At 45.1% G+C, this 27,836-nt stretch overlaps 1 protein-coding gene across 1 annotated transcript; it reads right to left on the reverse strand.

The window, feature by feature from the left end:
- Positions 1-23,352: 23,352 nt before the first annotated feature.
- On the reverse strand, positions 23,353-25,070 carry tpbgb (trophoblast glycoprotein b). The gene has a single exon (XM_012872871.3). The coding sequence runs from the start codon at positions 24,579-24,581 to the stop codon at positions 23,469-23,471; it is 1,113 nt and encodes a 370-aa protein (XP_012728325.2). The 5' UTR covers positions 24,582-25,070; the 3' UTR covers positions 23,353-23,468.
- Between the last annotated feature and the right edge of the window lie 2,766 nt (positions 25,071-27,836).

Below are 27,836 nucleotides of genomic sequence, written 5' to 3' on the forward strand. Positions count from 1 at the left end.
TATAACAAAAAATGTTTCTGAACAGGATTACCAACTATAGTTGTAAAGGCTGTCCGGACTCGGCACAGCAGTCCGAGGCTCCTTTCCATCACACAATAGTGTTTTTACTGGTGACCCCATGAAAGATCAAGGAGCGCAGTTTCAGTGGCGGTTCTAGACCAAATTTACCAGGGGGGCCAAGGTGGGGCCAGTGTTTTTTTCACAGGGGCACAGAACAAAAAAATTTAAAAACAATAAAATGGCAATATTTAACTGTGTAATAATATTAAGTGAGCCACTTGTGGCTCTGGAACTGCAGGTTTCAGACCCCTGATCCAGCAGTTGAAAACTTTGCCCCCTGCTCAATACGGCTAAAGCTAAACGTGAAACATCTTAAGTTTTAAATTATTTTTAGAGTAAAGCTGTATAGGTAAAACAATATATTGGTCAAAGTGACCAATCAGTTATGGTTTATTTGCCATTGCAAATAATTCTGAGAAGTTTATTTAACATCATGCCTTTAGTACATTGGCCATAACAGGGGCCGGGGCCATTTCTACAGGGGCATGGGCCCCTGTTGGCCCCTGTCTAGAACCGCCCCTGCGCAGTTTACTTGCACCAAGAAGGTTCTGGGTTCAAGTCCAACCCTGGGTCTTTCTGCATGGAGTTTGCATGTTCTCCCTGTGCATGCGTGGGTTCTCTCCGGGTACTCCAGCTTCCTCCCACAGTCCAAAAACATGACTGTTAGGTTAATCAGCCTCTCTAAATTCTCCTTAGTTGTGAGTGTGTGTGAGAATGGTTGTTTGTCCTGTCTGTCTCTGTGTTGCCCTGCGATAGACTGGCGACCTGTCCAGGGTGAACCCCGCCTCTCACCCATTGAATGCTGGAGATAGGCACCAGCACCCATCGTGACCCCATGAGGGATAAAGCGAGTAAGAAAATGGATGGATGGATGTTTACTAGCCTCTGGATTGGGTTTTGTGTCCTTGTGGCTGTTGGTTGTTAAGTTATCCAAAAAGTTATCTCCCCACACTGTATCAATTAATAATGAATGTCATTGATTTTATTCTGTTTGCAGTAGTAGGTAACATAAAAACACCTGGAGGGGGGCGTGCCGGTGGTGCTGGGGTTGTGGACACAGCCCATCTATGGAGGCCTTAGTTATGCCCCAGCATCCTGATGTGGCTGACCCAGGTTCGACTCCGGCCTGCGGTCCTTTGCGGCATGTCTTTCCCCTCTCTCAACCTTTCTTGTTAGCCTACTTTCAATAATAAAGAGACACTCGTGTCACAACCCCCCCTCTGTCAGGGATCAGTTCCTCCGGCTTCACCATGGACAGTTCCGGATCATTCCACTCTGCTCAGTCCCACTCCAAGCCTGATCTGTTTCACCTGCTGCTCTAGTTATCCTGGACTCAATACACCTGCCAGCTCCCCTATATAAACTCCCTCAGTCTGTTCCCCACTGCTGGTCCGTCTTCAACCTTCAGATGCCCTCAGTCGATGTGTGTTCCTCGTCCGCCGTCTGCCTAGCATCTGCTCCCTCACCAGCTCAGCCGTCCAGCTCCAGCCATCTTCACACTTCAGCTCCAGCATGGTATAGTTTCCTGGTTTTTTCATCCACTGCTCAAACCCTGCAATAAAGACTCCTTAATTGTGGCTCTGTGTGTGGCTGAATTCGGGTTCAATCCACAAAACCCTGACAGTACGGACCAGCCAAATGAACCTGTCACCCACACAGAGCCCGGAGCTCACCTCTTTCCTGAGCTCCACAGCGGAGCTCTTCTGTATCCAGCTCCGAGAAAGCCTGGATGCCATCGCCGCAGCCAGCCCGCCTTGGAAACGGCTGAATGCCGTCAACCACGCACGGGACATTTTCAAGGACCAGATCCAGCTCCTCTCAACCCTCGGAATCTCTGGGCTGTTTGAGGAGTTGGAGTGGAACTATCAGGCTGCGCATTCCCAGCTCCTCAACGAGCCACCTCCACCCAGACCACAGCTCACCTGCCTGTCCACCGTTGCTCCTCCCGTCTCTGCTGTCTCCGCCGCTGCTGTAACTTCCGCCGCTGCTGTCTTTGCTGCAGCTCCTGATGCCTCACCGTCAGCAGCAGTTTCTACATCGCCGCCCGGCTCCTCCCGGCGCAGACGCCGGACTGGGCGGCACAGAAAATCTCCTGAGGCCAAGCCTGACATCCCCGCTGAAGCCGCACCAACTGCAGCCGACGTCACCTCCCTTTCTCCGGTGAGTCGGCCGAGCGCAGATGCTGCCGCTCAGGATAGTCTGGCTAGAGCACCCCGCCTTCATGAAGATCAGCTGTGGGACTTTTTCTACGGGGACAGGGACGACCTTCTCCCATGTTGGTCCGCCCCTGATGAAACTCCCACAGCCTACGAGGCCGGGGTGCACACCGCCTCTCCAACCACCGCAGAGGTTCCCACCGCACACGCCACGGCCCAAGCCTGCGTGGGTGTGCGCGCATCCGCCGAAAGCTTCGCTCTGCCAGCCGCCGAAAGCTTCGCTCTGCCAGCCGCCGAAAGCTTCGCTCTGCCAGCCGCCGAAAGCTCCGCTCTGCCAGCCGCCGAAAGCTCCGCTCTGCCAGCCGCCGAAAGCTCCGCTCTGCCAGCCGCCGAAGGTCCTGCTGAGCCGCCGCCAGCCTCTGAAGGTCCTGCTGAGCCGCCGCCAGCCTCTGAAGGTCCTGCTGAGCCGCCGCCAGCCTCTGAAGGTCCTGCTGAGCCGCCTCCAGCCGAAGCCCCGCAGTCCAGCGAGGGGGTCCAGGGGGACCCGCCTCCAGCCCACGCTTCCGAGTCCAGCGAGGGGGTCCAGGGGGACCCGCCTCCAGCCCACGCTTCCGAGTCCAGCGAGGGGGTCCAGGGGGACCCGCCTCTGGTCAAAGCTCTAAAGCCCCCAGGGGGTCGACCTGTTCCGCCGGCCGACGAAAGACCTGTTCCGCCGGCCGACGAAAGACCTGTTCCGCCGGCCACAACGCCCGCTCCTCCGCCGCTCATTCTGCTTTGCCGAGAACGGCAGCCACAACGCCCGCACCTGGCCCTGCCTCGCCGGGGTCGCCCACCGCGACGCCCGCACCTGGCCCTGCCTCGCCGGGGTCGCCCACCGCGACGACCGCCTCCAGAGACCTTGCTGCTTCGCCGCCTGCCACGTCCGGGCCGTCCTCCGCCGACCCACCTGGCCACCAGTCATCAGCCAAGCATCCTCCCGGCGCACCGAAGCAAGCCACCGCTCAAGTACCCCAGCGCTCTCAAGTACCCCAGCGCTCTCAAGTACCCCAGCGCTCTCAAGTACCCCAGCGCTCTCAAGTACCCCAGCGCTCTCAAGTACCCCAGCGCTCTCAAGTACCCCAGCGCTCTCAAGTACCCCAGCGCTCTCAAGTACCCCAGCGCTCTCAAGTACCCCAGCGCTCTCAAGTACCCCAGCGCTCTCAAGTACCCCAGCGCTCTCAAGTACCCCAGCGCTCTCAAGTACCCCAGCGCTCTCAAGTACCCCAGCGCTCTCAGTTCTCCTAAGCCGCAGCTTGTGGTCTCCAGCTCTCCGCAGTGGCTTCCAGAGCTTTTTCGTGGCCGTCAACCCCCTGGTCGACCACCTGAACTTCCTCTTGTTTCGCCTTTGGCCTGCCAATCAAAGCCTCTCGCCGTTCGCCCTGGTTGGGTAGTTTTTTGTTGGACTCTCTCCCTCCGTCCTGTGCCTCCCTCCGCCCACCCTCAGTGGGTTATTTTGATGTTTGGACTATTTTTCTTTGGTCGTCTGGGATCCGACCTTGAGGGGGGGGTGATGTCAGGGATCAGTTCCTCCGGCTTCACCATGGACAGTTCCGGATCATTCCACTCTGCTCAGTCCCACTCCAAGCCTGATCTGTTTCACCTGCTGCTCTAGTTATCCTGGACTCAATACACCTGCCAGCTCCCCTATATAAACTCCCTCAGTCTGTTCCCCACTGCTGGTCCGTCTTCAACCTTCAGATGCCCTCAGTCAATGTGTGTTCCTCGTCCGCCGTCTGCCTAGCATCTGCTCCCTCACCAGCTCAGCCGTCCAGCTCCAGCCATCTTCACACTTCAGCTCCAGCATGGTATAGTTTCCTGGTTTTTTCATCCACTGCTCAAACCCTGCAATAAAGACTCCTTAATTGTGGCTCTGTGTGTGGCTGAATTCGGGTTCAATCCACAAAACCCTGACACCCTCAAAAAAAAACAACCGGAGAACCAAAGGTATTTGTGAGGTCACCGAGAGAAACCTGGTTGCGTCATAGTGGGGAATAAATTGACAGCAACAGCAACACCAAGCTGGTCTCGTTTCTTTAATCTTCACAGTCCCCATCAAATCGTGAAAGACACATTTGTCTAGTAACAGAGGCCCCGCAGATACAATTTTACAACTGCTGCCGCTTCCGTCCCTATCTAGATCTTTCAGTTTTCCGCAAGTATATTCACGATCAATGACTCTCACAAACTGTATCTCTGCAGGGCAGAGAAATGGTAAAAAAAATTGGAAAAGAAAAGAAAAGAGAGGAGCAGGGAGAACGCATCATAAGAAACGGCCCACTTTGTTTCGGTTGCTGCATGCTGACGGCCGAGAAAGAAACGACTTAACAACGTACCCTTGAGGGTACTGAGCTGACACCTATTTTGACTGCCCACTCATGGATGTCTAAACCACAGGACCAGTTGTCAGATCAAGTTCTATGTTCATGTTTACCCGGACGCCGTTGAAGGGATTTGTGGGAGAGAGCAGGGTAGAATAATCCTCCTCAAGCTGCACTTTCTGCATACTTCACTGAACCGTGAGAACTTGATTTCCTCCAAAGACTGGATTTTAAAATTCTGAAATCAAAGAAATGAAAGAAAAGCCCGATCCCGGCATTTGATGCTAACTCCGAGTTATGGAATATGCGAGCTGCTACTGACTGACAACGGCTTTCCAAAAGCTAATTGAGTATTTATCCCTCGCTTCTCCAAATGGCTTCCAGAAGGGTAACTGGAGAGATGTTAATTGCTCAAAGCGCTGGCTTGACAAGGGTAACTGAGGTATTGTCCACTACTATCTGATATCTATGTATGAAGCTCAGGTTACGCAGCACTTTAGGAGCACCGAGTGTCATCTGTCACGGAGAAATGTCTAACCGTGTATCTGAGGCTTGTTTCATTACTCGCGAGTGCTGCTGCCAGAGTGCTTCGGTGGCATAAAGGCTCATCTCATTTCATGGAGGGTAAAAAAAAAAAAAAAAAGAGCTTGGAGTGCAAAAGGGTGGAACAACGATCTTGACAACTGAAGGCAGAGATTGTAACTGGGGAAATGTGGATGTGTGCATTTCCACCGATTTTTGGGATCCGAGGAGAGGTCTCCGACATAACGTGCATGTTTACACGTGAATATGATCCATCACCGGTGTTTGTAACAATGGTGCGATGAACATACATGCTTATTCAATTACCCTGCCCCATTAATTTCTAATAGTTTTGCTTTGGAGTACATTATGTCATCAACTGGAATTGGCCATTCTGAGGTACTTAATAAACATTTTTCTGTTGTGCTTTATTTTTTCACTAAATATTTTCCTGTTGTTTTTTTTTTTTTTTTTACAATTAAGGGGCTACATTAGCATGACGCTCCAGAGTGGGTGTCTTTCTAAAAAAACAAAGCCTACAGTGACTGCGTCATTGTGACAGAATTGCAATTAGTTAGGTAAATAAATTAAAATACGAATGAAAAATGTATTAACTTGAAAATTTGCATTTAAAAAGTGAAACATATTTCTTAAATAGATTAATAAAACACAAAGTGATATATTTTAAAGAATTCTGTTGATCTGGATGATTGAAAATATATTTTTTTTTTCTGAAAGTCAGAACATTACATAGGAGCATTAAGAAAAACAACATGTTTCTGCAGAGGTGTTATGCCATGAGATGGACTGCTGACTTGACAACGGTCCTGCAGTCAGTGTTCAATGCCTTTTACAAGCAGAGTAAGCCACAAAATGTTGTTTCCAAGCATGTTAATGGAAAATTTAGTGGAAGGAAAAAAACTGATGTGGAAAATGATGCACAAGCAACAGAGGTAAGCAGAGACCATACATGGGCTACTAACTGGTCTTAAGGTGTGCCAGGGTTTTAAAATGTTACAGGTGCCAAAGCCTTTGCATTTTTCCATTTGACTTTTCATACGGTTTAGAGTCTGGAGTTCTGCAGTGACCAACGCTAGGAGTGGAGAAACTGCTCTCCAGTCGCCTAATCCTCAGCGTGCTGCTTGGCAAGGCATGGAGTGGAAAATGAGCATTACTGACATAAAGGTAATGCTAGTTTGAATCTAAAGTTTTATGCTAAAGGTCTGGTAACAAAGTGCACAAAGAGTGCCAGCTAATATTAGCATTCCACTTAACCCTTAGCCTCTACGAGCAGCTGAACATCAAGAAGGATAAAACTGTGATGTGTGTGACATGGCTTTCAGCACTACGCTGTGTTCTCAGTAACAACAATCGCTAAATGACATAAACAGTGGAACTTCTGTGATAAAATAGTACATTATTACAAGTACAGATTCAAATAAAAGCGGCTGGATCATGTAAAATAAAGGTTATTCATTTTTGTGTTTTTTCACCATCTCATACTGACCCATGCCTGCGCCGACTTCAAATAAATATGAAGCAAAGCTCATTTAAAGGTGTGAGGGCGATGGAAAAGGGCTGGTCTGAGACTGGAGTCAGTGCTGTACCTGAAATGCCATTGCTATAAAGTTTTAAAACCTTTGTTTGGAGCCCAAAGTACAGATAACATCTAGGCCAATTTAAATGAGCTGCAGTTCACTGAAAGTCTGTCCCCCAGCCTATCTTAGTCTGCGGGAGATCTCCGCTCATATCGCTGCTTACATGCTGTGCTGAGGCTGTCAGAAAAAATTAAACACAATAAAATACTCCACGGCCATAAAAGGAGGCAGGAATTTATTCGAAAACAAATTGCTCTCCCTGACTGTGGGTTGTACCCCGAGGAGTGGAAGCGCAGTCCATCAAAACACCTCTTATTTCAACAGATTAATGGCGAAACCCTGCTGCCGTGTCTAGTGCGGACCTTGTTGCACTGTTTCTTCAAGGTCTGTTGGGCATTCTCATTTAGAGGAAAAACACTCCACGTTTTTGAAAGGATGTTTTACACCACACAACCTTGTGAAGGCAGCGCGGGATGTCGAAATCCAGCTCCTCCCGGCCGTCCCTGCTCCCGACGCGGTGCCGCTGCGTTGCTCGGGTCATTACTCACCGTGACACCCTCTGCTGATCTACATCATATTACCAAGCATTTATTATCACTCCCTGCTGACCGCGTGGCCTTGCAAAAACAACCACCTGGGGGACTCCCAGGCTCTGCAAAATGCATCATGAAGATTGTTTAAGCTCTTCCTTCTGCAATCCACCCTACACTGCAAAAACAGAACTAAAAATAAGTAATATTTTCTTAAAATTAGTGTATATGTCCTTGATTTGAGCAGGTAAATAAGATGATTTGCCAATGGAATAAGATTTTTGCACTTAAAATAGGAACAACTCATCTCCATCATCTTACTTCAAGTGCAGGATGTCTAATTATCTTATTTTAGGGGTCAAAATACTCATTCTATTGGCGGTCTGTTTTTGCAGTGTAGCCACTGGTCTCCTTCTGCAAAGCCTCCCAACTTTATCTTTGCAACCTCGGTTTGACACACTGGTTGATTTGTTATTGATCACCTCCTCTAAAGAACTTTGAGGAAATGCGCAGGGTATGCAATAGAAAAAGAAATCCCTTTAGATATTATACCCTGTAGCGTAAATTTGTCAGAACTAAGTATGATGAACAGAACTGAACTTCAGTGTATCAGACATTTCCCTCTGTTGTCTTAGGATTTCCTCTTTACAGTGCAGTATTGGAAAGAAACTGCACTCAGGGCCACAGACAGATGATTTTTGGTCAGAACCTGAGGCTACTGCATTTATTTGCTCTTCACTAAATCTGATTTAGCTCTCTCCAGTGGAACTACTTGGATTTAAACCAGATGGCCAAAGGTTGGCTTTGCACTTACAGATAAAATCCAAGCAAGTTCTCTGCACAAGCATATTTGTGGCAGCAGAAATATTTGCATTACATTTTTTTCTTCTTTTTTTTTTTTTTTATTCCACAAGCATAACCTTGCTGTTCTTTGTCTGGTTTGAAGGATAACCATTTTACAGAAGAGACAGAACGGCATGAAAGTTTTTACTTCGGCTAGGTCGATGAAAAACTGCAGCTGCACTGATAGCTTGAAATGATCCTAAACTGTAAAGTGTGGTTTTATGAAATGCTTCAACGGTTTCTTAATCTTGCCTTGAAATGTAATTTTGAAAAAAACAACAACAACCTCTGTGCATTTCATTGAGACGTCACGCCATAGACCAGTTCGAAGCAGTCCAGATTCATGAAGTGTAAAGAAAATTTGCTTATGAATAAACATTTGAAAACCTTGTCATGTATTTGCATTCACACCCCCAGAGTCGATATTTTGTAGAATCACTATACGATGCGGTTACACCTGCTGGTCTTTGTGGGCATGTCTCTAACACCTTTGCAGATCTAGAGACAGAGATTTTTGCTCATCTGTTTTTGCCAAATAGCTTAGGCTCATTCAAATAGAATGGAGAAGATCTCTGAACATATAGCCACATCTTCTCCTCTGAACTCTGATTGAACCATTCTAGCATACCACAAAACCCTGACCTGTCTGCTGAATTCCTTGGTCATCACAATCACTGCAAAAAAAGGAACTAAAAGTAAGTAAAAATTTCTTGAAATTAATGTATTTTTCTTTGCTTTGAGGAGCTAAATAAGACTATTTGCCATTGGAATGAGTATTTTTTACCCCTAAAATAAGATCATTAGATATCTTGCACATGAAACAAGATGATGGAGATGAATTGTTCCTATTTTAAGTGCAAAAATCTTTTTCCATTGGCAAATAGTCTTATTTACCTGCTCTAATCAAGGAAAAATACACTAATTTCAAGGAAATTTCACTTACTTTTAGTTCCCTTTTTGCAGTGTAGCGTTTTTTCACCAGTGTTACGAAGCAGGGGTGTTTTGGGGGAGGGATAAATGCTTAAAAAGCTGCCACTCTACACCTGTCAAAACAAACCTGCATAAGATCTGAAATCATACATTTTTGTAAAGTTTCTTCATCTTGCTTGTGCCTGTGAAAGTTGCTTTAAAGACAGATCAAATAAAAAGCAAAAGCTCTTTAAGGGTAGATGTACACATGACCCCTCCGATGCAGATTGAGTTTACAGGTCGGTTTCTGAATGATCCAAGTCTTGATTTGTTTTCTCGTTGCTTCGTCTAACGAGATACTTTGGAATGAACAAAAAAGGTTATTGGACAGGTGGAAATCCTGGAGACCTGTGACTAATGCAAAATTAAGAGCATGAGAAGTTTAGCGATGATTTTTGTTTTGTTACTTGGAGCAAACTGTGCAAAGGACACATGATGTAATTTGACATAAACATAAGACCGACGAAACGTTGCTGGTAGAAACAGGCTTTATATCTAGAGAGCGAAAGAATATATTAATAAATACTGTCCACATATTAACTTGAATATAATTAAAACCAACAGTAATGCAGTTCTGAAAGTACAGAGTTGACACAATCTCCATAGTAAGTAGTAACTGTAACAACATGTTATAGGATTTTGGTGACCCTAACCCTTTAAATCCCAGCCTGTGCCTGCGTGGGCTTCCTCTCACGGTCTAACTCTGAGGTAGTTTGGTCTCTCTAAATGTACGTGTCAGTGTGTGTGTGTCCCATATGGCAAAGAAATAAAAGAAAAACGTATAAAAAAATGTAAGCGTTGAATCATCATTTTAAGTTTAATATATTGCACATATAAGGCTTATATGATTCACTCTTAAAAGTGGCCACTTTTGCATTTATTTCATACAATATAATGAAATGCATTTCACAAGGGTCTTGTCAATACTATGTATGTTGTATATAAGTAAATCATATGTTAACATGTTTTCCATACATTTTTTGCATGGTAAATGCACAGCACCGAAATTAACCAGAACTCAACTGAGCTTTATGTCAACCATCCACTTTCCCATGTTTTCCAAAGCTATAGATACAACTCAAACAGTTAGACCATGTACAGTATGTACATACAATGTCCACTGTCGAGCTTGATTGTATGTCAGCAACTGAACACACCTTACGGTAAAGGATTGAAAAAGGGAGCTCCTTTCAGGTTTCTGAGCTGAAAAGGAAACTTTCTAAACACTTACAGGTCTCTTCTGTTTCTTACAGTTGTTTGGTCTCACTGATGAATGACCAGTCATATAAGTATGATATTACATTTTTCTACTAAGGCTATTGTATGTGAAATTACCAGTCATTTATTGTTCTATTAAGTACCTGCCATGATTTGGATTTTTGTTTATTTTTCCTTTGGACTTTTCTCATTTAGCCTGTCACTTCTCTGCCACCAGCCACTATCCAATCAGCTCCGTCTCCCTCCAGCCACCACCCTACTCTAGATCAGCTTCACCTGTTGCCACTATTTAGTCTACACAGCTCACCTGTTCACCAGCCTACATACACCTGCCTCAGCCAACTCATCGCTGCCAGATCATCTTTCTCTCTTTATTGGCTTCTGTGTGATGTACCCTGTCTCTTCCGGATCCTGTGTGGTCAGCCAGCTGGACTCTTCAGTTAAAGTTGCCTGTGCCTGTGTGCTGCAGTTCTGCCTGTTTTCTCCACGAATCTCAGCCACATGTTCTGCCTGTTCTGGTGTTTCACTACCTGCATCCTCTCGTCTCCTGCTCTTCCCTGCCTGCCTGCACCTTCAGTCATTACTCATCTGCCCAGTTCTGCTTCTGCTTGCCTGCCTGCACCTACCACTATTCACCCTCTCAATAAACCTTTTAAAAATACGTAACTCTGTGTCTGGCTGAATATCGGGTTCACCAGCAGTGAAAATGATGTAAGTTTCATTTTGCACGAATTTACTAAGAATCTTGTATCTGGTTTCACTGTCTAATGCATTACAAACAAGTTTCAACTAAAATGGATACAAACTCCATCCATCCATCCATCCATCCATCCATCCATCCATCCATCCATCCATCCATCCATCCATCCATCCATCCATCCATCCATCCATCCATCCATCCATCATCTTCTGCTTATCCAGGATAGGGTCGCGGGGGTAGCAGCTTCAGTAGGGAGGCCCAGACGTCCCTCTCCCCGGCCACTTGGGCCAGCTGCTCCCGGGGAATCCCAAGGCGGTCCCAGGCCAGCCGGGAGACATAGTCCCTCCAGCGTGTCCTGGGTCTCCCTCTGGGTCTCCTCACGGTGGGACGTGCCCGGAACACCTCACCAGGGAGGCGTTCTTTATCCTGAAATTTACTGCAATTTACTGTGATTTTTCAAGCTGTATGCAAACGAAATTTCATTCTGTACGCACTTTGTGCATACAAAATGACAATAAAGTTGTCTAAGTCTAAGTCTAAGTCCAAGAGGCATCCTAACCAGAGGCACGAGCCACCTCGACTGGCTCCTCTGGACGTGGAGGAGCAGCGGCTCTACTCTGAGTCCTCCCCGGGTGACTGAGCTCCTCACCCTATCTCTAAGGGAGAGCCCAGACACACTACGGAGAAAACTCATTTCACCCGGTTGTATCCGGGATCTCGTTCTTTCGCACATGACCCAATGCTCGTGACAATAGATGAGGGTAGGAACGTAGATCGACCGGTAAATCGAGAGCTTCGCCTTTTGTCTCAGCTTTCACTTCACCACAATGGACCAGTACAGCGCCCGCTTCACAGCAGACGCCGCTCCATCTTCCCCTCATTCGTGAACAAGACCCCTCCACTAGGGGCAGCACATCCTCCCCAACCCGGAGGACACACTCTACCCTTTTCCGGCTCAAGACTATGGTCTCGGATTTGGAGGCACTGATTTTAATCCCGGCCGCTTCTCACTTGGCTGCGAACCGCAGTGAGAGCTGTAGATCACGCCCAGATGAAGCCAACAGGACCACGTCATCAGCGAATAGCAGAGACGCAATCCTAAGGCCACCAAAACGGATCCCCTCAACACCTATACAAACTCTATAAGATTTATACATATGTTTTCCATATGGGTGTGCTTGGCTGTCTCTGTGTTGCCCTGTGATAGATTGGTGACCTGTTCGGGTTGTACTCCATCTCTTATCCAATGACTGCTGGAGACAGGCTCTAGCTCCTCATGACCCTACATGGACAAGTGGGTATAGATGACGGATGGATGGATTTTGGTTATGCAGGTTGGGGTTAAAATCTGTTGTTGAATCTCATAAACTTGTGATCATCTTGAAGCGTTTACACTGCAAAACTGAATTGTAATCAATGCAAAGCCAGAGTTTGTAACAGTCAAAGGTGTTTAATAGTCAAAGACTGAGAGATGTTTCACAAAGAAGGGACAAGTTCAATGATACAAATTAAATAAAAGTAACTTAATAACTTAATAATCAATTAGAATTGTTTGATTATCTCCTCTTCCACAAATCTCCATCCAAACGTTCCTGGTAAATGAAAAACTACCTCTATACTGGGCCTTTTTAAGGTAAATTCCTACCCTAGTAATCTGGTTTTACCCTCATAGAAGCAGTGGAAACAAACGGGGGCCTAATAATGGGCCCACAAAGCAACCATTGTGTCAGGAAAAGATTCCTGTCATGGAACTGCACCTAAAGGACCTCATAGTACAGTACTTTGAATTGTCTTACTGAAAAGTGATTTTTATTTGCCTTGCCTAGTTTTCTCAGTTGACGCATTGCATCACCTGACTAAGTGACCTCAGAGAAGAAAAAGGAAGAAAAAAAATGCAGTGATCGTGAGCTGAAAAATGTTACAAAACCACCCACAAAGAGTTGTTCTTGAATGGCGAAAGAATGAAAGGTAACCCAATCTGCATCCCCAGGCGTTGCAAAGAGAGCCACGGTAGCAACCCAGAGGTGTGAGGCTGTGATTACCAGCCAACATAAACACACGCATGGTGTAACTGAGCAGCAGAGCAACATGTTTCCATGAACTCTGGGCAGAAGGCCCCGATCACTTTTTCCAGACTTGCAAATCCAAATAGACAGCAGCACCTAATCTGCTCATTTTAATGTAATTTCCTTACTTACGGAGCTGACTGCTGTTCTGAGCACAGTGGAAATCCAGTTCCGGTGACGACGTCAAACCTCAGCTTTTATATGTGAATGGCTAAGAAAGATTTTATAGTGTGTTTATGTGGGAAAACAAGACGTCTCTTGCAGATTTTATGAACGTGTCTGACTAAGTGTTAAGGAGCAACACCATGAAAGGCCTGATCTCTGATGGCTTTACACAGTGATGTAGAGGCTGCCTTTCGAGTAGCAGACGTGGCAGCAAGCTGCCAGAGTTTCGAGTTTGAGTTCGGAGAAAAATCTTTTGCGAGGCGAATGAGACCGGGCCAATTGATCAGGCAAGCTATTGACCGCTGAGGAATCGATGTGAGAATCACCAACGTGTGCCTGATGGATTGCTAGGTATGCAGAGTGAAGACCTTTAAGTCGTGAGACGCGGGGCACAGTTCTGTCATGCAGTGTGACGAATACATTCATAACCAAAGTCGGACATGATGCGTAAATGAGTAAGTGGGGCTCGGACGCGAGAGGCTTTGTTTTGTTCAGATTTGTTCAGATCGACAGACTTTACAGAAAAGATGTGGAGGCACTTGTGTCCTCATTTTTTTATGCTAAAAAATGTCACAGCATCAAAAGGTCACATATAGAAATATAGATGTACTGACAGCATTTTCATCCTCAACTATCATGTAGTAGAGTTGCACAACATATACCCCCCCTCGCCCCCCACCCCACCCCCGAAGCTACCTGACATCTCTGCACCTCTGCATCGCCCCCGCTGCTGTCCCCGAAGCCCACGCGGCAGATGCTGCGGAGCCGAGCTCGCTCCGAGAGGCCGAGCTGCTGTCAGCTCAGATCCGTCTTCCTTTGGGTGGCCGCTCGTTCATTAAGCGCGGCGTGGCTCGACGGGAGGCAGGGCTTCCATGCCGTGCTCGTGTGTGGCATCATAAATCCACATTACAGAAGGCATGCTCAGGCATCTCACGCGCAGGTAGAGGCAGACCCAGCCCGTATGGGGCCCCCCGAGGAGCGTTCAGTTTGGGGCCCCACCTATAGTTAAGCCCATCACCCAGCAGCCACCCGATAATATCTTCTTTTAAATTGTCCAAAGTTGATTGCTTGTGTGTTACGCAGCAAATTGAGTCGGATGGAGAGCGGAGGTGCGAAAAATATCCAATCGCAGTCGTGCGAACGGATGAACGGATTGCTTGGAGGCAACATTTTGGTAGGTTGCATTATTTCAAATGCCATACATCAAGTCTCTGCTTTCCAATATTTGACCGCTTACCGTAGAAGGACTCTCACAGTCCTTTGTGCAAACGCCTGATATAGAGCTTAGTGAGCAAGAAAAGTGGTGGGGGCATTGTGGGGATGGAAAAGAGAGAGCGGTGAGGAAAACATGGGGTCATTGTGATGGTTGTTGTCATTGAGGTATTCAGCAACAATGTTAAAAAATATAATGTCTCCTTATATCATGCAGCCCTGACGCAGAAAGTACTTTTCTCGACCTTCTCACTCTTCACTTCCTAATAATTACTAAATAAACAGCGGTGAATAAACTGTGGCGAACAGGTCACCTCTTTCCTTCTCATTCAGTCTGCCAGTTGTTCTGGCCGAGCCTTTCAATGGAGACTTAGCGGTGCCGGGAAGGAGAAAGCTATTTAATTGGCTGTGCTTACAGGCGCACACAGAACGCTGACATTTAGTTATGGTAGCAGAAATTGGTAAACTAGCAACATAAAAATATGACAGATAACCGTCAAACTATAATGATGTTCCTCTGCATGATTAAACTAGTACATTTAACGGTTTTTGAAGAGAATAACTTAAAGGGATGTTCAATGTTTGCCCTTTAAAGAGGTTTGAAGAGAATTTACAAAATGGGCTCATTTGTACAAATCAGAATTATGTTGCCCATGTGATTCCCCAATTGCAAAAACTCTCAAGAACTATCACATAAAGAGCTCTAAAAACAGCATTTAAGATATTTCTATTCCCTTTCTAACAGAGTAGAGGCACAATCATCTGAATTCAACAACTCTGCAAAAAGGGAACTAAAATTGGGTGCAATTCTATTGATATTAGTGTATTTTGATTTTTGATTTGAGCAAGAAAGCTTAAACGATCTGCCAATGGAATAAGGTTTTTGCACTTCATCATCTTTTTTCAAGTGCAGTATATCTAATTATCTTATTTTAGGGGTAAAAACACTCAGTCCAATAGCAGATTTACTTACCAGCTCAAATCAAGGACAAGTACACTCATTTCCAGAAAATGTTACTTACTCTTAGTTCCCTCTATGCGGTGAAGAGTTGCTGTAGTAGGGTTTTCCCTCTTGAAAATGTGGATAAATTGCTAAATAATTAAAGATGATTTCTACCAGTAGTCAGTGTGGCTAGCCTTACTGCACGACAGTCTCCTTCTGTTCATGAAGAATAGATCCATACGTCAACTCTAAGATCACCTAAAGGCTCCAACCACTTTTCTAATCCAGGATTTTCCATACCACAGAGGATAAAATGCCAAAGGGATTAAACACAGCAAAATGCTAGTGCTCTGTTCAGCCGTCTTATTATCTGTTAAAGTCACATACTCTTTCTCTGCCTGAATACATTGCAGACATATTTCCTTTCAGAATAAAGTTTCCTTTTTATTAGGTTCTACCACCTCTACGCTTTCTCTTCTTTTAACACCAAAATTGCTAACTTTAAGCGTTCTTCACTCGGTAACAGAGTCCTAACCGAAGAGCGTTGTTATTCACACGACCTGGGAGGGATTGCGCATTTCGCCGTCACAAATTGTCTAAGATCCGATTTCTCATTTTCCCACCGGCTGGTTTTTAGGACCTACGTTCTGTGCTCTTTTTTCTAAGGGTTCCCTGCTGACATGGGGGGGGCGTCTATCAGCAGCTCCGTTTGAAGTGGAAACAACAAAGAGGCCCGGCGTACACATAAAGATCTCACACGACCGCTGTGTGTCCTGTGAGAACCGGGGAGATTCTGCTGCCACACATCCATTTACATAGCGCAAGTTTTTTTTTTTTTTTTTTTTTCAAAGGGAAAGGTCAGGCGCCGGGGCAGCTCGCCAGGTGTTTGTGGAGCAGCAGACCAGTGCGGTGTGGTGAATGTAATTACGGCACTCTGGCAATCCGATAACCTGGCAGTCTGTCTCTCAACGCGGTGAAAGTACACCGGCATATCAAATGTGGCTCAGCAAACACGGTTGTGAGCAGAGAATAATCCCCCCCCCAGTGTGGGCCACTGGCTGCGGGAGGGAGGGATTTTAATGAGCGTCTTTTAAACTGACCACGTTTAGGTTTTTTCAGCCATCATTTGGAGGTGTTAAAAATGCCAGTCCTCCATCTTGGCGGAGCTCCAATTGTGTCCACCCAGGGTGAGAGAATGACTGTCACTGCAATCATCTCCTCCCTGCTGGTTTTATTACTCATCCATCTCAAACGCCTCAGAAAAGCTTACGGCCCGACAATAACAAGGGAAGAGGTTTTTTTTTTCTTCTTTCTCCCTCGCTCTCCTCCTGAAGGCAGCACTTTTCCCTCGGTCGGTATGCCACTTGTCTGAAAGGACGGCTAAAGTCAGAGTGGGGAGAGGGGGTGGGGGGGTCTCGTGGGAGTGCTAAAGCCACAGATTACATGACAGATAGTAACATAATTGGCTGCATTCCTGCTCTGTGAGATGGATGTGATTCGCATTTCGCTGCAGCTAAGAGACTGAAGCAAGTTTGAGTTTCCCACATGGAGGGACGGGGGGGTTCAGAAGCAGCGGTGCTGATGTTTAAGACTGGGATGCAGAAACGCAAAGGATAATGAAGCTTTAAGAAAAAGGGACAGAGAGCATCTCACGTTGCAGAAACGTCAAAAGATGTGCTAGTTAAAGCATTTAGAAGAACAGAAGCAAAGGGTCTCTGGAAAATAAGGACATTTAAAACATTTACAGAATTAAATCTTTGATCTGATCCTAAAGGTACGAAAAACAGTGATAACACAGGGAGGCGCATCATTTCAGTGCTATTTTATATTTCAATTCAATTTGATCACAGAGGGTCAGTTCAAGCAGGTATTTACATACGCTGTATAAAAAGACACAAAACAGCTTGCAAGCATGAGAACACCATCCTACGTATGAAGTACGGTGGTGGCAGAATCATGTCGTGCGAGTGTTTCGCTGCAGGGACTCATTTAGCACTTCAGAAAATAGATGGCATGATTTCCAGAGCAAATTATGTAAAAATGGTAAAGCAAGAAATTACTCAGGAGGTTAAAAGTTTTGTACAAATGGATCTTCCAAATGGACAACTCTAAGTAGTGCCCAAACTTTTTGCCAAAATTTGCATGTAATTATTTATTATTCAATTGTTTTGTGTATATATATATATATATATATATATATATATATATATATATATATATATATATATATATATATATATATATATATATATATATATATATATACACATTTATTGACTGACTGAAAAAGGGTCTCAGATGTTTGGTTTAATAAAAGAAAGGTTTACAGTCTCCCAAATCTCCGGTCAGGGGGCCACTCAAAATTATTCCAAGGGCCACAGATGGCCCTCAGGCCACACTTTGGATATCCGTCCCCTAATATATGGATATATATATTTGGATATCCGTAATCCGGATATCCAAATGAGTTACAGGGTGGTAATTGCAACAACGTCAGTGTTTCTGAGTTTCCATCACAAAGCCTCAATCCTAATCCCACAGCAAAATTGTGGGATGCCTGAAAAGGTGGGACTCACCTACAGCAGGTCTGTCAGGAGGAGGAGTTAAAAATTTCAGTCAATCATTATCTGAAGTTCTTTATCCAATTTTACACTGCTATTTTTTATTTATTTTTTCACAATTTTATATATCACTTAAATATTATTTATATATTCTGGGATTTAGCAAATATAATTTTGCAGATCCTGACCTAAAGCAGGATAGGTTTGGTCTTATTTAATGTAAGAGGGCGAGATAAATAATGATCATGAGTCTTTCTAATTCGTATTTAATGATTTGGTTTCATTAAATGTTCTCATTCACTACATTTGGCTCAGAACTTTAAGTGAAATACTGCAAAAAGCTACTTTAAATCATCAAGCTTTTAAAATAACCACGGCTGTTTTTAACTAGAGCACATATTTCTCAACCTCCAAAAAACAGGACAAGTGTAATATGTATGGGTGAGTACCTCCACTGCAACACGATGGGCTTTCATATTTGTGTCTGGCCTTCTTCTGTGTGGAGCTACTCAAAAACTCTCCTGCTTCAATGTAAATAACGTAAAGAAAATTGTTAGTTAGCTTATAGCCAGAACACTTTAACTACTGCTAATACAGGGGGCTTTAGGAGGGATTTTCTTTATTGCTATGTAGGGATGGGTTTGTGTACCAGTACCAGTATCATATCAATACTACTCAATATTACTACAAAGGGATACTATTAGCTCTGCTAACTAATATTAAAATGAGTACTACCTAATTTAGCAGAGGTTAATGCTATATTTGTGCTTAAGTCTATATTAGAATTCAAACAACAAATGTCATGAATAAAAATTTAATAACTAGTATAATTATTCTACTTTTTATCAGTTATAATAAAGTGGTAAATGGTGAATGGCTTGTACTTGTATAGCGCTTTATGGAGTCTGACGACCCCAAAGCGCTTTACACTACAATCAGTCATTCACCCATTCACACCCTGACGGTGGTGAGCTGTGTTAGCAGCCACAGCTGCCCTGGGGCAGACTGACAGAGAAGACACCGGGTCCTCTGACCACCACCAGAAGAGGGAAGACATTCTTGTTCAAACATGCATTTCCTTAAGATCTTTTTAAATATTACTGTATGTTTGTTTTAAATTATGGTTTTTTATCACGTTTTGATATTTATGCTGTTTTCAAAGACGCAAATCTGTGCTCAGGGAAGGTGCTGGGTCCCAGGTATTAAGTGTTCACTTATATACAGTAATCTTATAATTTATTTATGTTCTTTCACTTTCTTTTTTCAAGTATCACATTACACATGTCAGCTTACATAATAATATATATGATTTAGCAATGGCATCTAGGTGTTATTTGATTGTATCTGTTGCTTTATGTCTGTTGGTTGTGCTGTTCTTTTTGCATCTCTCTTTCCAGGTGACGGAGCAGACAGAGGACGTTTTATCATTCTCTCCCTTTTATCTCCTCTTTCTTTCACCTCTACTCTTTTTTTTTCTTTTCTTTCTCTTTCACTTTTTGTTCTTCCTTTACTCTCCCATTGTCATGTCCATATAATTTGAAATTCTCCTTGCAGGAATCATAATAAAGCTATTTACAAGCATAAATCAAGTGGAGCACTATGGCGAAAGCTGTTCGCTCCACTTGTAAAAGCAAAATCTGTCGAGCTCTATCTGGCATTGAGACAATTCCTATTGCCATATTGCTAGACAGGACACTGGGAGGAAAAAAAAAAAAATCTGTGAATGCTATCATGACACTATAATTTACCGACTGAAATACGACTGTTTTACAAAGCCGTTACATCGTGTTATACACCGTCTGTATGAAGCCATGGTATTTTTGTTGCGGTCGTACCACGAGAACCTCCTCTTCTCTCGGGTAAAGGCACTTCTTTTACTTTCTTCTGATCGGTCATCCTTCGTGTAAGTGATATTCGTCTACATGTGCTCTGGCTACAGAAATCCTCCACCGCACACATCCATCCGTAGAGATTTCATCATGCGGTTATTGTGAGTGTTAAAACGAGAGGCAGCAAAGGGAGCCTGACTGGATCTGTCCGTGCACCAGCCTGCATCAGCCCTGCTCATCTCTGAAAATCTTTGGACTTTATCAGGCGCTGACCCCGACAGCTGAGGAGCTGACCGAGACCCTCTGCCTCTCTGGACCTCGGCTGACATCGTGACTCGACTATAGCGTGGCTATTTAGACATCCAAGCTGTTTGGGGACTTGTGTTAAGAAGAGCAGAGCTAGCTGCCTGAGCCAGGAAGAACAGAGAGCTCTCCCTGCGCTCGTTTATTTTCCTCCCCCCCCCCTCGTCCACCGCCCATCCCCTCAGCCATTCATTCTCTCACCTTTTTTTTCTCTCTCTCTGTAATTATACCTGCTCTGCCAAGCGTGGCTCGAGGCGTGGCCGGGTGAAAATCACTTGTTAATATGAATGTGCCGAACAGGTGATGAAGCGAGGGCCTCCTCTGGCCGTCTCTGTGGAAACATTGGGTCGGGAGCAGCCTGCACCTCTATGTCCCCCCCCCGAGACCAAGAGGTAAGTAGGCCTCGCTTTGGGGAATAATGTGAGCATGTGAAGTGAGGCCATACATTTTCAAAATGTTCCTGCTACAATTAAAAATCCATAATGAGGACACCAGCGTAACCATGTTAATATAGCCGACCTTTGTCTTGGGATCGTTTTAACAGCTCAAATTAACCCGCAGAGCTGTACAAGGGCACAAGGAAGGCGGAGGCGAATAAAAGCCAAGTCCCTCCCTTGTCTCCAGGTGAAGCGTCTATTAGTGTGAAACCGAAGGCTGCCGTGTTTCGTCAGGAAGCCCACCACCACCACCAACCCGAACCAACAGACTGGACAAAGCATACGCCAAGTACTGGTTCCCATCACCAGCCCAGCGGCCCCCCATGACAGCGCTGTTCACATTGAATGTGGATCTTAAAACATCGCATTTGTGGCTACTTTTAGATAATGAGCATCCTTTTAAGTTAATTCTAAAGGTTTTATGAAAAAAAAGGAGGCTGGGGTTATAAACTGTGTTTTGTCCTTAAGCAATTTGTGGTTAAGTGCCTTTCCTGAGGGCATTGTGATATATGTCTTTTTTGGAAGAGAGAGAGAACTATTCTTCTTCTTAACCCATATTAAATGCCCCTTGGACTTAAATGAAACAAAAAAACAGAAAAAAGTACTAATTTTGAATAAAAAGTTTAATTTTATTTGTTTTTCAAAATCATGTTTCACTCGCTTGTTTTTCTGCTGCTCATCTTAGCCGTTTGTACAGGAAAAAGCTCAGGTACAATCTGGCATGGTTTACTGACGACATTTCCTACACATAACATTTAAATCTGTAACCACCAAGGGAGTGTTTGGTATTTGACAAACGACAGTTTTGAACAGTTTTCTACGTTTAACTTGGAGCCTGCATTAAGGAACTGTGGTTATAAGTCCAATAACTGTGATCCGCCAGCGAGGTGTAATTTTTTTTTTTATAAGAAGCACTGGACCCACATAGGACTCAGTACCATTATAAATAGAAACATGGTATAAAATATACAATTTAATCAAATTACCAGTAAGATATTTCATATTTCATTGAAATGTTTAACAAAAATCAATAATTTAACTAATCATTGTTTAAGTATAGGGCTTTGAAGTGAGAGAAGTTAACTTCGACCCCAGTTTTTTGTGTCATTGTTAAGATCAAACAAACCACGTCCTGTGATATAGTAAATTTAATTGTTGCAAAATGTTCAAACAATAAAGTTTGGACTATTTGAAAAAGGTATTATTGCCATTAGAGCAGCCGATGGCTAGTGGGCTTAACTGGTAGTGGGGCACCCAAATTAAATAGGGGCCCCCATATAATCTTGGACCGCCCCTGACCAGACAACAAAAAAACTGTAAAAACTCAACAACAACAAAAAAAAAAAAAGCCCCATCGCATTGCTGGAAAAGCCCGTGGATTTGCTAAAGATGCCAGACTGTGCTGCCGGCAGACCCAGATGCTGCCAACAGGGTAGGGAAACGTGGGCATGAGCTGCCCAGTCGCAAGGCGTATTACACGCAGCTGCCGGCGCTGTGCGGCCAGTTGTGAGAGACGCTGTGCGTTTGTGACAGAGAGAAGAAGGAAGAGGGGAGGATGGCGATGATTATATTCATGCCCTCTCCAAAAAGGCCAGGGAAGTTCACAGGCCTTCCTGCGCCGAGGCACAACAAACATCATTAATTTGGACTGCTAGACAGCACTGTGCATAGCCCAGCCTTCAAAGGAATACCATCCATTAATTATTAATCCCCACGACACTGGACAGCATGAAAGAACAGCCTCTGATAGTTGAGTAAAAACACTAATAGGAGACACTTTTTTCCCCCCCTCCGCCGTGCAGGCTCCTTTCCCGCTAAAACCACGCGACAGGAAAAGCCAAGCGGCTTGAGCTCATTTTATTATCACCACTGTGTGCCCCTCGACTTTGGTTTTACCTTCATTTGCATGTGGCACAGAACGCCGCACGCCTTTTCTTTCTGTAACCAAAGGTAGTGGAAGTGTACACCGGCATTTAATCACTAGAATCAGACATCCGGTAAAACGTGCACAGTGGCACCAGCTTGGATATTATACACACTATCCTGGAGGGATGTGAAGAAAGCAAAGATTTTTTTTTTTTTTTTTTTTTTTATTAGATTCTCCCAGCAGGAAGCAAATTGAAAGGGAGATAACAGCTGGCCGCTCGCATCCAGGTAGAAGCTCATTTCAATTCCTCCAGAGGAGAGCAGGTCCTCTGTTCAGGCGGAGCGTTTTAGACCACAGCGCCCCGATGCTGCAACTCGCTCGTTAATGAAAATTTGCACCTACAACTGTTACCGTGGAGATGAGAGTCTGGCACATTTTACCCGTTGCTGAACTTGCTGACGGTTTGTTGGGGGGGGGGTAAGACTCAGCGCTCGCCGTTTGATTCGCGCCTCAGGAGCCCAGCGGATTCCCATTCTTTTAGGGCTGCCGATTTAAGGCCTCCGCTTCACACACACACGTACCAGCAATCCAAGATGCTTTTTATTTAGCTAAATATCCTTACAGGGAAGGGCGGGGGGGAAAAAAAAAAAAAAAAAGAGCAAATCACATAAGTCTACTTATAATCCACACAGTATGCTATGTGTCGTTATAATCAGCTGAAAAAGGCATAGTCTGTACTGCATGTGACATCTTTACATACTAAAGAAGGACAAACTGGAGCAGCTGTGACGTCTCTCTGCTGCAGGATGGCGCTTTTTGTCATTTAAAAGTTGCTGCGCTCCGTTCCTGTCACCTTAAAAGGCCCGCGAGTAAAAAATACAATTTGCAGAGCTCTCTTTTAGAAAATTGCCTTGAGTTCATCGTCCATGCAATGCAGGGGAGAGGACAACGCAGTTGGCTTGACAGCTGCCAAACGTTTGTGCTGGACATGCGGGCGGAGGCTGTGGAGGGGTCGATCGGGGCTCTGGGACGAAAGAAGGAAGACTTTCATGCAAACTTTAACAGCATAAAGTCATTTAATGCATCATTGCGGAGTCCGTAGCAGTCCCGTCCCCCCCTCCCTTATTTGTCCTCACACGTCTGAGTTGATGCTGAGGTTGGCCAAACGGGGGTCGGAGTTTATCTCGTACCGATAGTGGTACCCCTCCATGTGGTCCCTGCAGGCGTCCCGGATGTTGTAAATCCATTTCTTTATGCCCTTCCTGTTCAAGTAGAGCACCAGCAGGAAGATGACGCCGATCAGGGCCAGCACCAGTCCCAGGAACACGTACGACGTCTCCAGCACCCCCTCCATGTCGTCCGAGCACTTCAGCTGGGACGGCGGCACCTCCAGCAGGGGCCGGTTCCTCATGGCCTCGGGGTCGGCGCAGGTCAGGTTGTCCGAGTCCACCACCTGGGCGGAGCTCTTCAGCCACATCACCAGGTCGTCGATGAAGCAGCTGCAGCGCCAGGGGTTCCCCGTCAGCTGGACGCGGAGGCCGGGGTTGAGGCTGAACTCGGCGATGGTGGCGTGGGGCAGGTCCTTCAGGTCGTTGTCCCTCAGGTCGAGGTCACGCAGCGGTGGCAAGGTCCCGTTCTGGATGGTGATCAGGGAGCTGTTACCGAGGTTCAGGGTGGCCAGGCTGGAGAGGGCCGTGAAGACGCCGTCGGGGAGAATGAGCAGGTCGTTGTGGGACAGATCCAGGGTAGTGAGCTGGAGGAGGTTTTCCCGGAAAAAGAAACGAAGGACTTTGTCTGTGAGGGAATGGTTATGAAGAGAGCCGCTCAGGTTTAGGAGCTTCAGTTTGCTGTCGTCGGGCAAAGCTCTGTCACTAAAATCCAGGATCCTGTTGTCACTCAGGTCCAGCCGTGCCAGGTTCGGCAAGTTTCTAAAGGTCCCTGCCTCCACGCGCTCCATCTCGTTGCCGCTCAGGTAAAGATCCGTCAGCTTATCCAGGCGGGCCGGGAACGAGGCCTCGTCTATGTGGGAGATGCGGTTCCCCGTGACGAACAGAGACGTGGTGTTGGCCGGCAGGGAGCGCGGAACCGCGTCCAGGTCCAGGTCTTGGCACCTCACCGTTCCCGAGGAGCACAGGCATCTGTCCGGACAGCAGCGGCAGGACGAGGCGAGCGTCAGCAGGAGGAGAAGCAGGCGCGTCATAGCGGGCTTCCTGTGAGGTCTCCCCTGGTCCTGGAGCGGGCGCATTTTACGGAGAGGCGCACAAATCACTGCGCGCCAGGAGGGGAAGGAATCCAAGAAAGACTGCTTCTCAACAAGTCACCGCCCGGAACAAAGTTTGTTTCTCAGCAGAGACTCCCTCCTTAATCCGATTAAAAAAGCCTCCTGCAAAAACCTCCATGCAACTGGCAACTGGGGGGGAAAAAAACCTGGCACAAGAAGAGTCTACATTTTGAAGAGGCACGCAGAACTTCTGCTCTCCTCCGCGACTGTTCTCTGAAACATCTGCTTCTCTTGTTTAAAGCTGCGTGAGGCTCATCCAGGCCCAGGAGGAGGCAAATCAAGCGCAGAATGAACAACGGCCCCAGAACTCACCCTGGCAGCAGGTTTCCAGACAAAGCCACCCTTCTCCCAGACAGAGGTGCCACATATAACTCTCCCTCCCTCCTTCCCTCTCTCTGTTTCTCTCTCTCTTTCTCTGAAGCGTACTTGCAGCCTTCTGGCCGCCCAGCAGCAGGAGCGAGCGCTACATCACAAGGATGGAGCGTACCATTCCTCAGCAACAGGAGGGGGGGAGAGCCGCACTTCATCTCAACTCTGACAGCAAAATGAGATCTTCTTCATCCAGCCTGCACCTTTACGCGCTCCCTGCCTGTATAAACGCATCCAGGTTGAGAAGGGACGGAGACAGTTTGTGGAGCGCGACAGAAACCCCCTATAAATAAAACCCAAAGCTCCCCTTCCAAGGAACCAAAAAGCCGAAAGGCTATTAAGAAAACATTAATCATCTGATTCACTGATATTATCGCTTTTGAGTATTCATAGACGCTGCTATTTATTTGAATCGGTTCAGCTTGGATTTCCTCTCAGGCTCTGGGCTGTATACAAAGACAAAAAATAAAAATAAAAACGCTGTTAAGCTGCCTGGGTTAAAACAACTGAGTTTTGATCATTTTATCCACTCAGTCCTGACATGGATTGATTTAATGGGATGTGGGTTTGAATTGGCAACCTGAGTTCCGTTTTCAGCTTGACAACTGCATTAAAAAAAAAAAAAAAAAAAAAAACATCGTCTGATGATTTGTAGCCATCATTGTTAAATCCTTCACATACACAGCGCTGTGTACAGTCTAATTTAGTCAACGTATTGCTACAGTGCTGAAAGTAGAAACTGCAAATGAAAAATGTTTTAATTACTTTGTTTAACTAACAGTAATAAGCCTTATTGCTAACCATATCAACTTCCAAATCCCACTGGTTTTTAAACTTGCTCCAAGAATACAGTTAAATTAGAAATGAAGTTGTCCCAAATCCAAGCTCTGATGTCTGAGGTAAATTGATCACAGCATAAGCAGCCAGCAGCTCTTGTTCCTGGGTCACTGTGAGTGACTCTGTAGGGGGGGAAATTGCTCACCTGCCTTGACTCGCATATGGACTTAAGTGATATATGAATCTTAATCCATAGGGTTCAATGTAACATTGGTCCACCCTTTGATGCTAAAACAGCGTCAGCTCTTCAAGGATGGTGGCCCACAAGGTTCTGGAGTGTGTTTATGGGACTTTTTATTTTTTTTACCATTCTTCCACAAGCTCATTTGTGAGGTCAGACACTGATGTTGGACGAGAAGGGATGGGTTCTCTGTCTCTGCTCTAATTGATCCTAAAGGTGTCCAATCAGGTTGAGGCTAGGACTCGTTGCAGGTCCCTCAAGGTCATCCACACCAAACTCTCTCATCCATGTCTTTATGGACTTTGTGTTATTGTTTAAATATTTAGCAAGATATTCAGATATTAATTTGTTCCTTCTCCCTTTTACCACACTTGAAGGGACAGTGTGTAACTAATTTGGCTTTTTGTTAGCAAAATTCAAGTATTGCTTTCATAAATACATATTCTGCCAAAGTCTAATAACAATTGCATTAAAAATTAATTGATAGTTTACAAATATATAGATAGCAGTGTGCCCAATGGAACATGCCATGTTGTGTCACCATTTTTGATTACAGTAGCCGAAAAAGGGACAAACATATTAGCCTTTTGCGTTTTACCTATCTGTCTAGTATATGAAGACGTGTTGTCAGTGGTGGAGGAGAATAAAACAAGCAAAGACGATCGTAGATCATTCTATTTGCCGTTTTCTGTTGACGTGGACGACAATCCATACTCTTTGACCAGCATGAGGGAAGAGAAAGTGATCAAGAAAAGAAGAAGAAGTAATAGCCGAGAAAAACGAGATTCTATACCAACGTAGCTTTTACTAAGTAGAGTGGAGACAATTCATGAGGGAGGGATTCAGATTTTATTTTCTTAATATAGCCCAAAATTCGTGGAGGTGCCCCTGCTCACCATCATCCACTTCAGTCTGTGAGTACTTGGTTTTTCCAGTGTTTTGCTTTAAGGATATTCTACTTGAAGCAAAGATTACTGCATTTAAACTACTCAACTTTTAGCTGTTGGTGCTCATTAATCATACATGACAAATAATTCAATTCATTTACAAATAGTTGATGCCAAAAAAACTCTTTAGCACAATAATAAACACAGTTTAAGTGCCACCCCTTTGCAAAAACTAGTTTCTTCAAGTGTACCAGTATTCTTATTTCATACTTAAAATGAGGCAGTGTACTTGAAATGAACTTTTTATAAACAATATTTCATATACTTAACAACAGTATAGTGATGTATACTTGACTTATCGTGAAAAATATATACAGAGGTCTTAGACTAAGTACACTAATACTACGACTTAAGTTTATACTTATACTTAATTATACTTAATAAATTTAACTTCAAGACACATCACCCGAATTGCCTGCTGGAGGTGGTCAGAGGGCCCTGTGGTGCCAATGTATGGCAGTCTCGCCTCTCTCAGTCTGCCACAAGGCAGCTGTGGCTACTGCATGTGCATGTGGATGGGTGAATGACTGATTATGGTGTAAAGAGCTTTGGGGTTGGCGAACTAATTAAAGTACTATACAAGTACAAGCCATTTGCCATTTACCATATGTCATGGGTTTTTGTTTATTTTGCCTTTGGACATTTCTGGACTTTTCTTATTAGCCTGTCACTTCTCAGCCACCAGCCACTTTCCAATCTGCTCAATCTCCCTCCAGCCACCACCCTACTCCAGATCAGCTCCACCAGTTGCCACTATTTAGTCTACTCAGCTCACCTCTTCACCAGCCTACATACACCTGCCTCAGCCAACTCATCGCTGCCAGATCATCTCTCCTCTTAACGTCCCGTCTTGTCCGGTGTGATGTGCCCTGCCATTACCAGATC

Source organism: Fundulus heteroclitus, chromosome 3 (genome assembly GCF_011125445.2).
Source record: "Fundulus heteroclitus isolate FHET01 chromosome 3, MU-UCD_Fhet_4.1, whole genome shotgun sequence".
Classification (NCBI taxonomy): Eukaryota; Metazoa; Chordata; class Actinopteri; order Cyprinodontiformes; family Fundulidae; genus Fundulus; species Fundulus heteroclitus.

Excerpts from the sequence above, each read along its gene's own strand:
- tpbgb (XM_012872871.3), bottom strand. The coding sequence starts at position 24,581 with ATGCGCCCGCTCCAGGACCAGGGGAGACCTCACAGGAAGCCCGCTATG.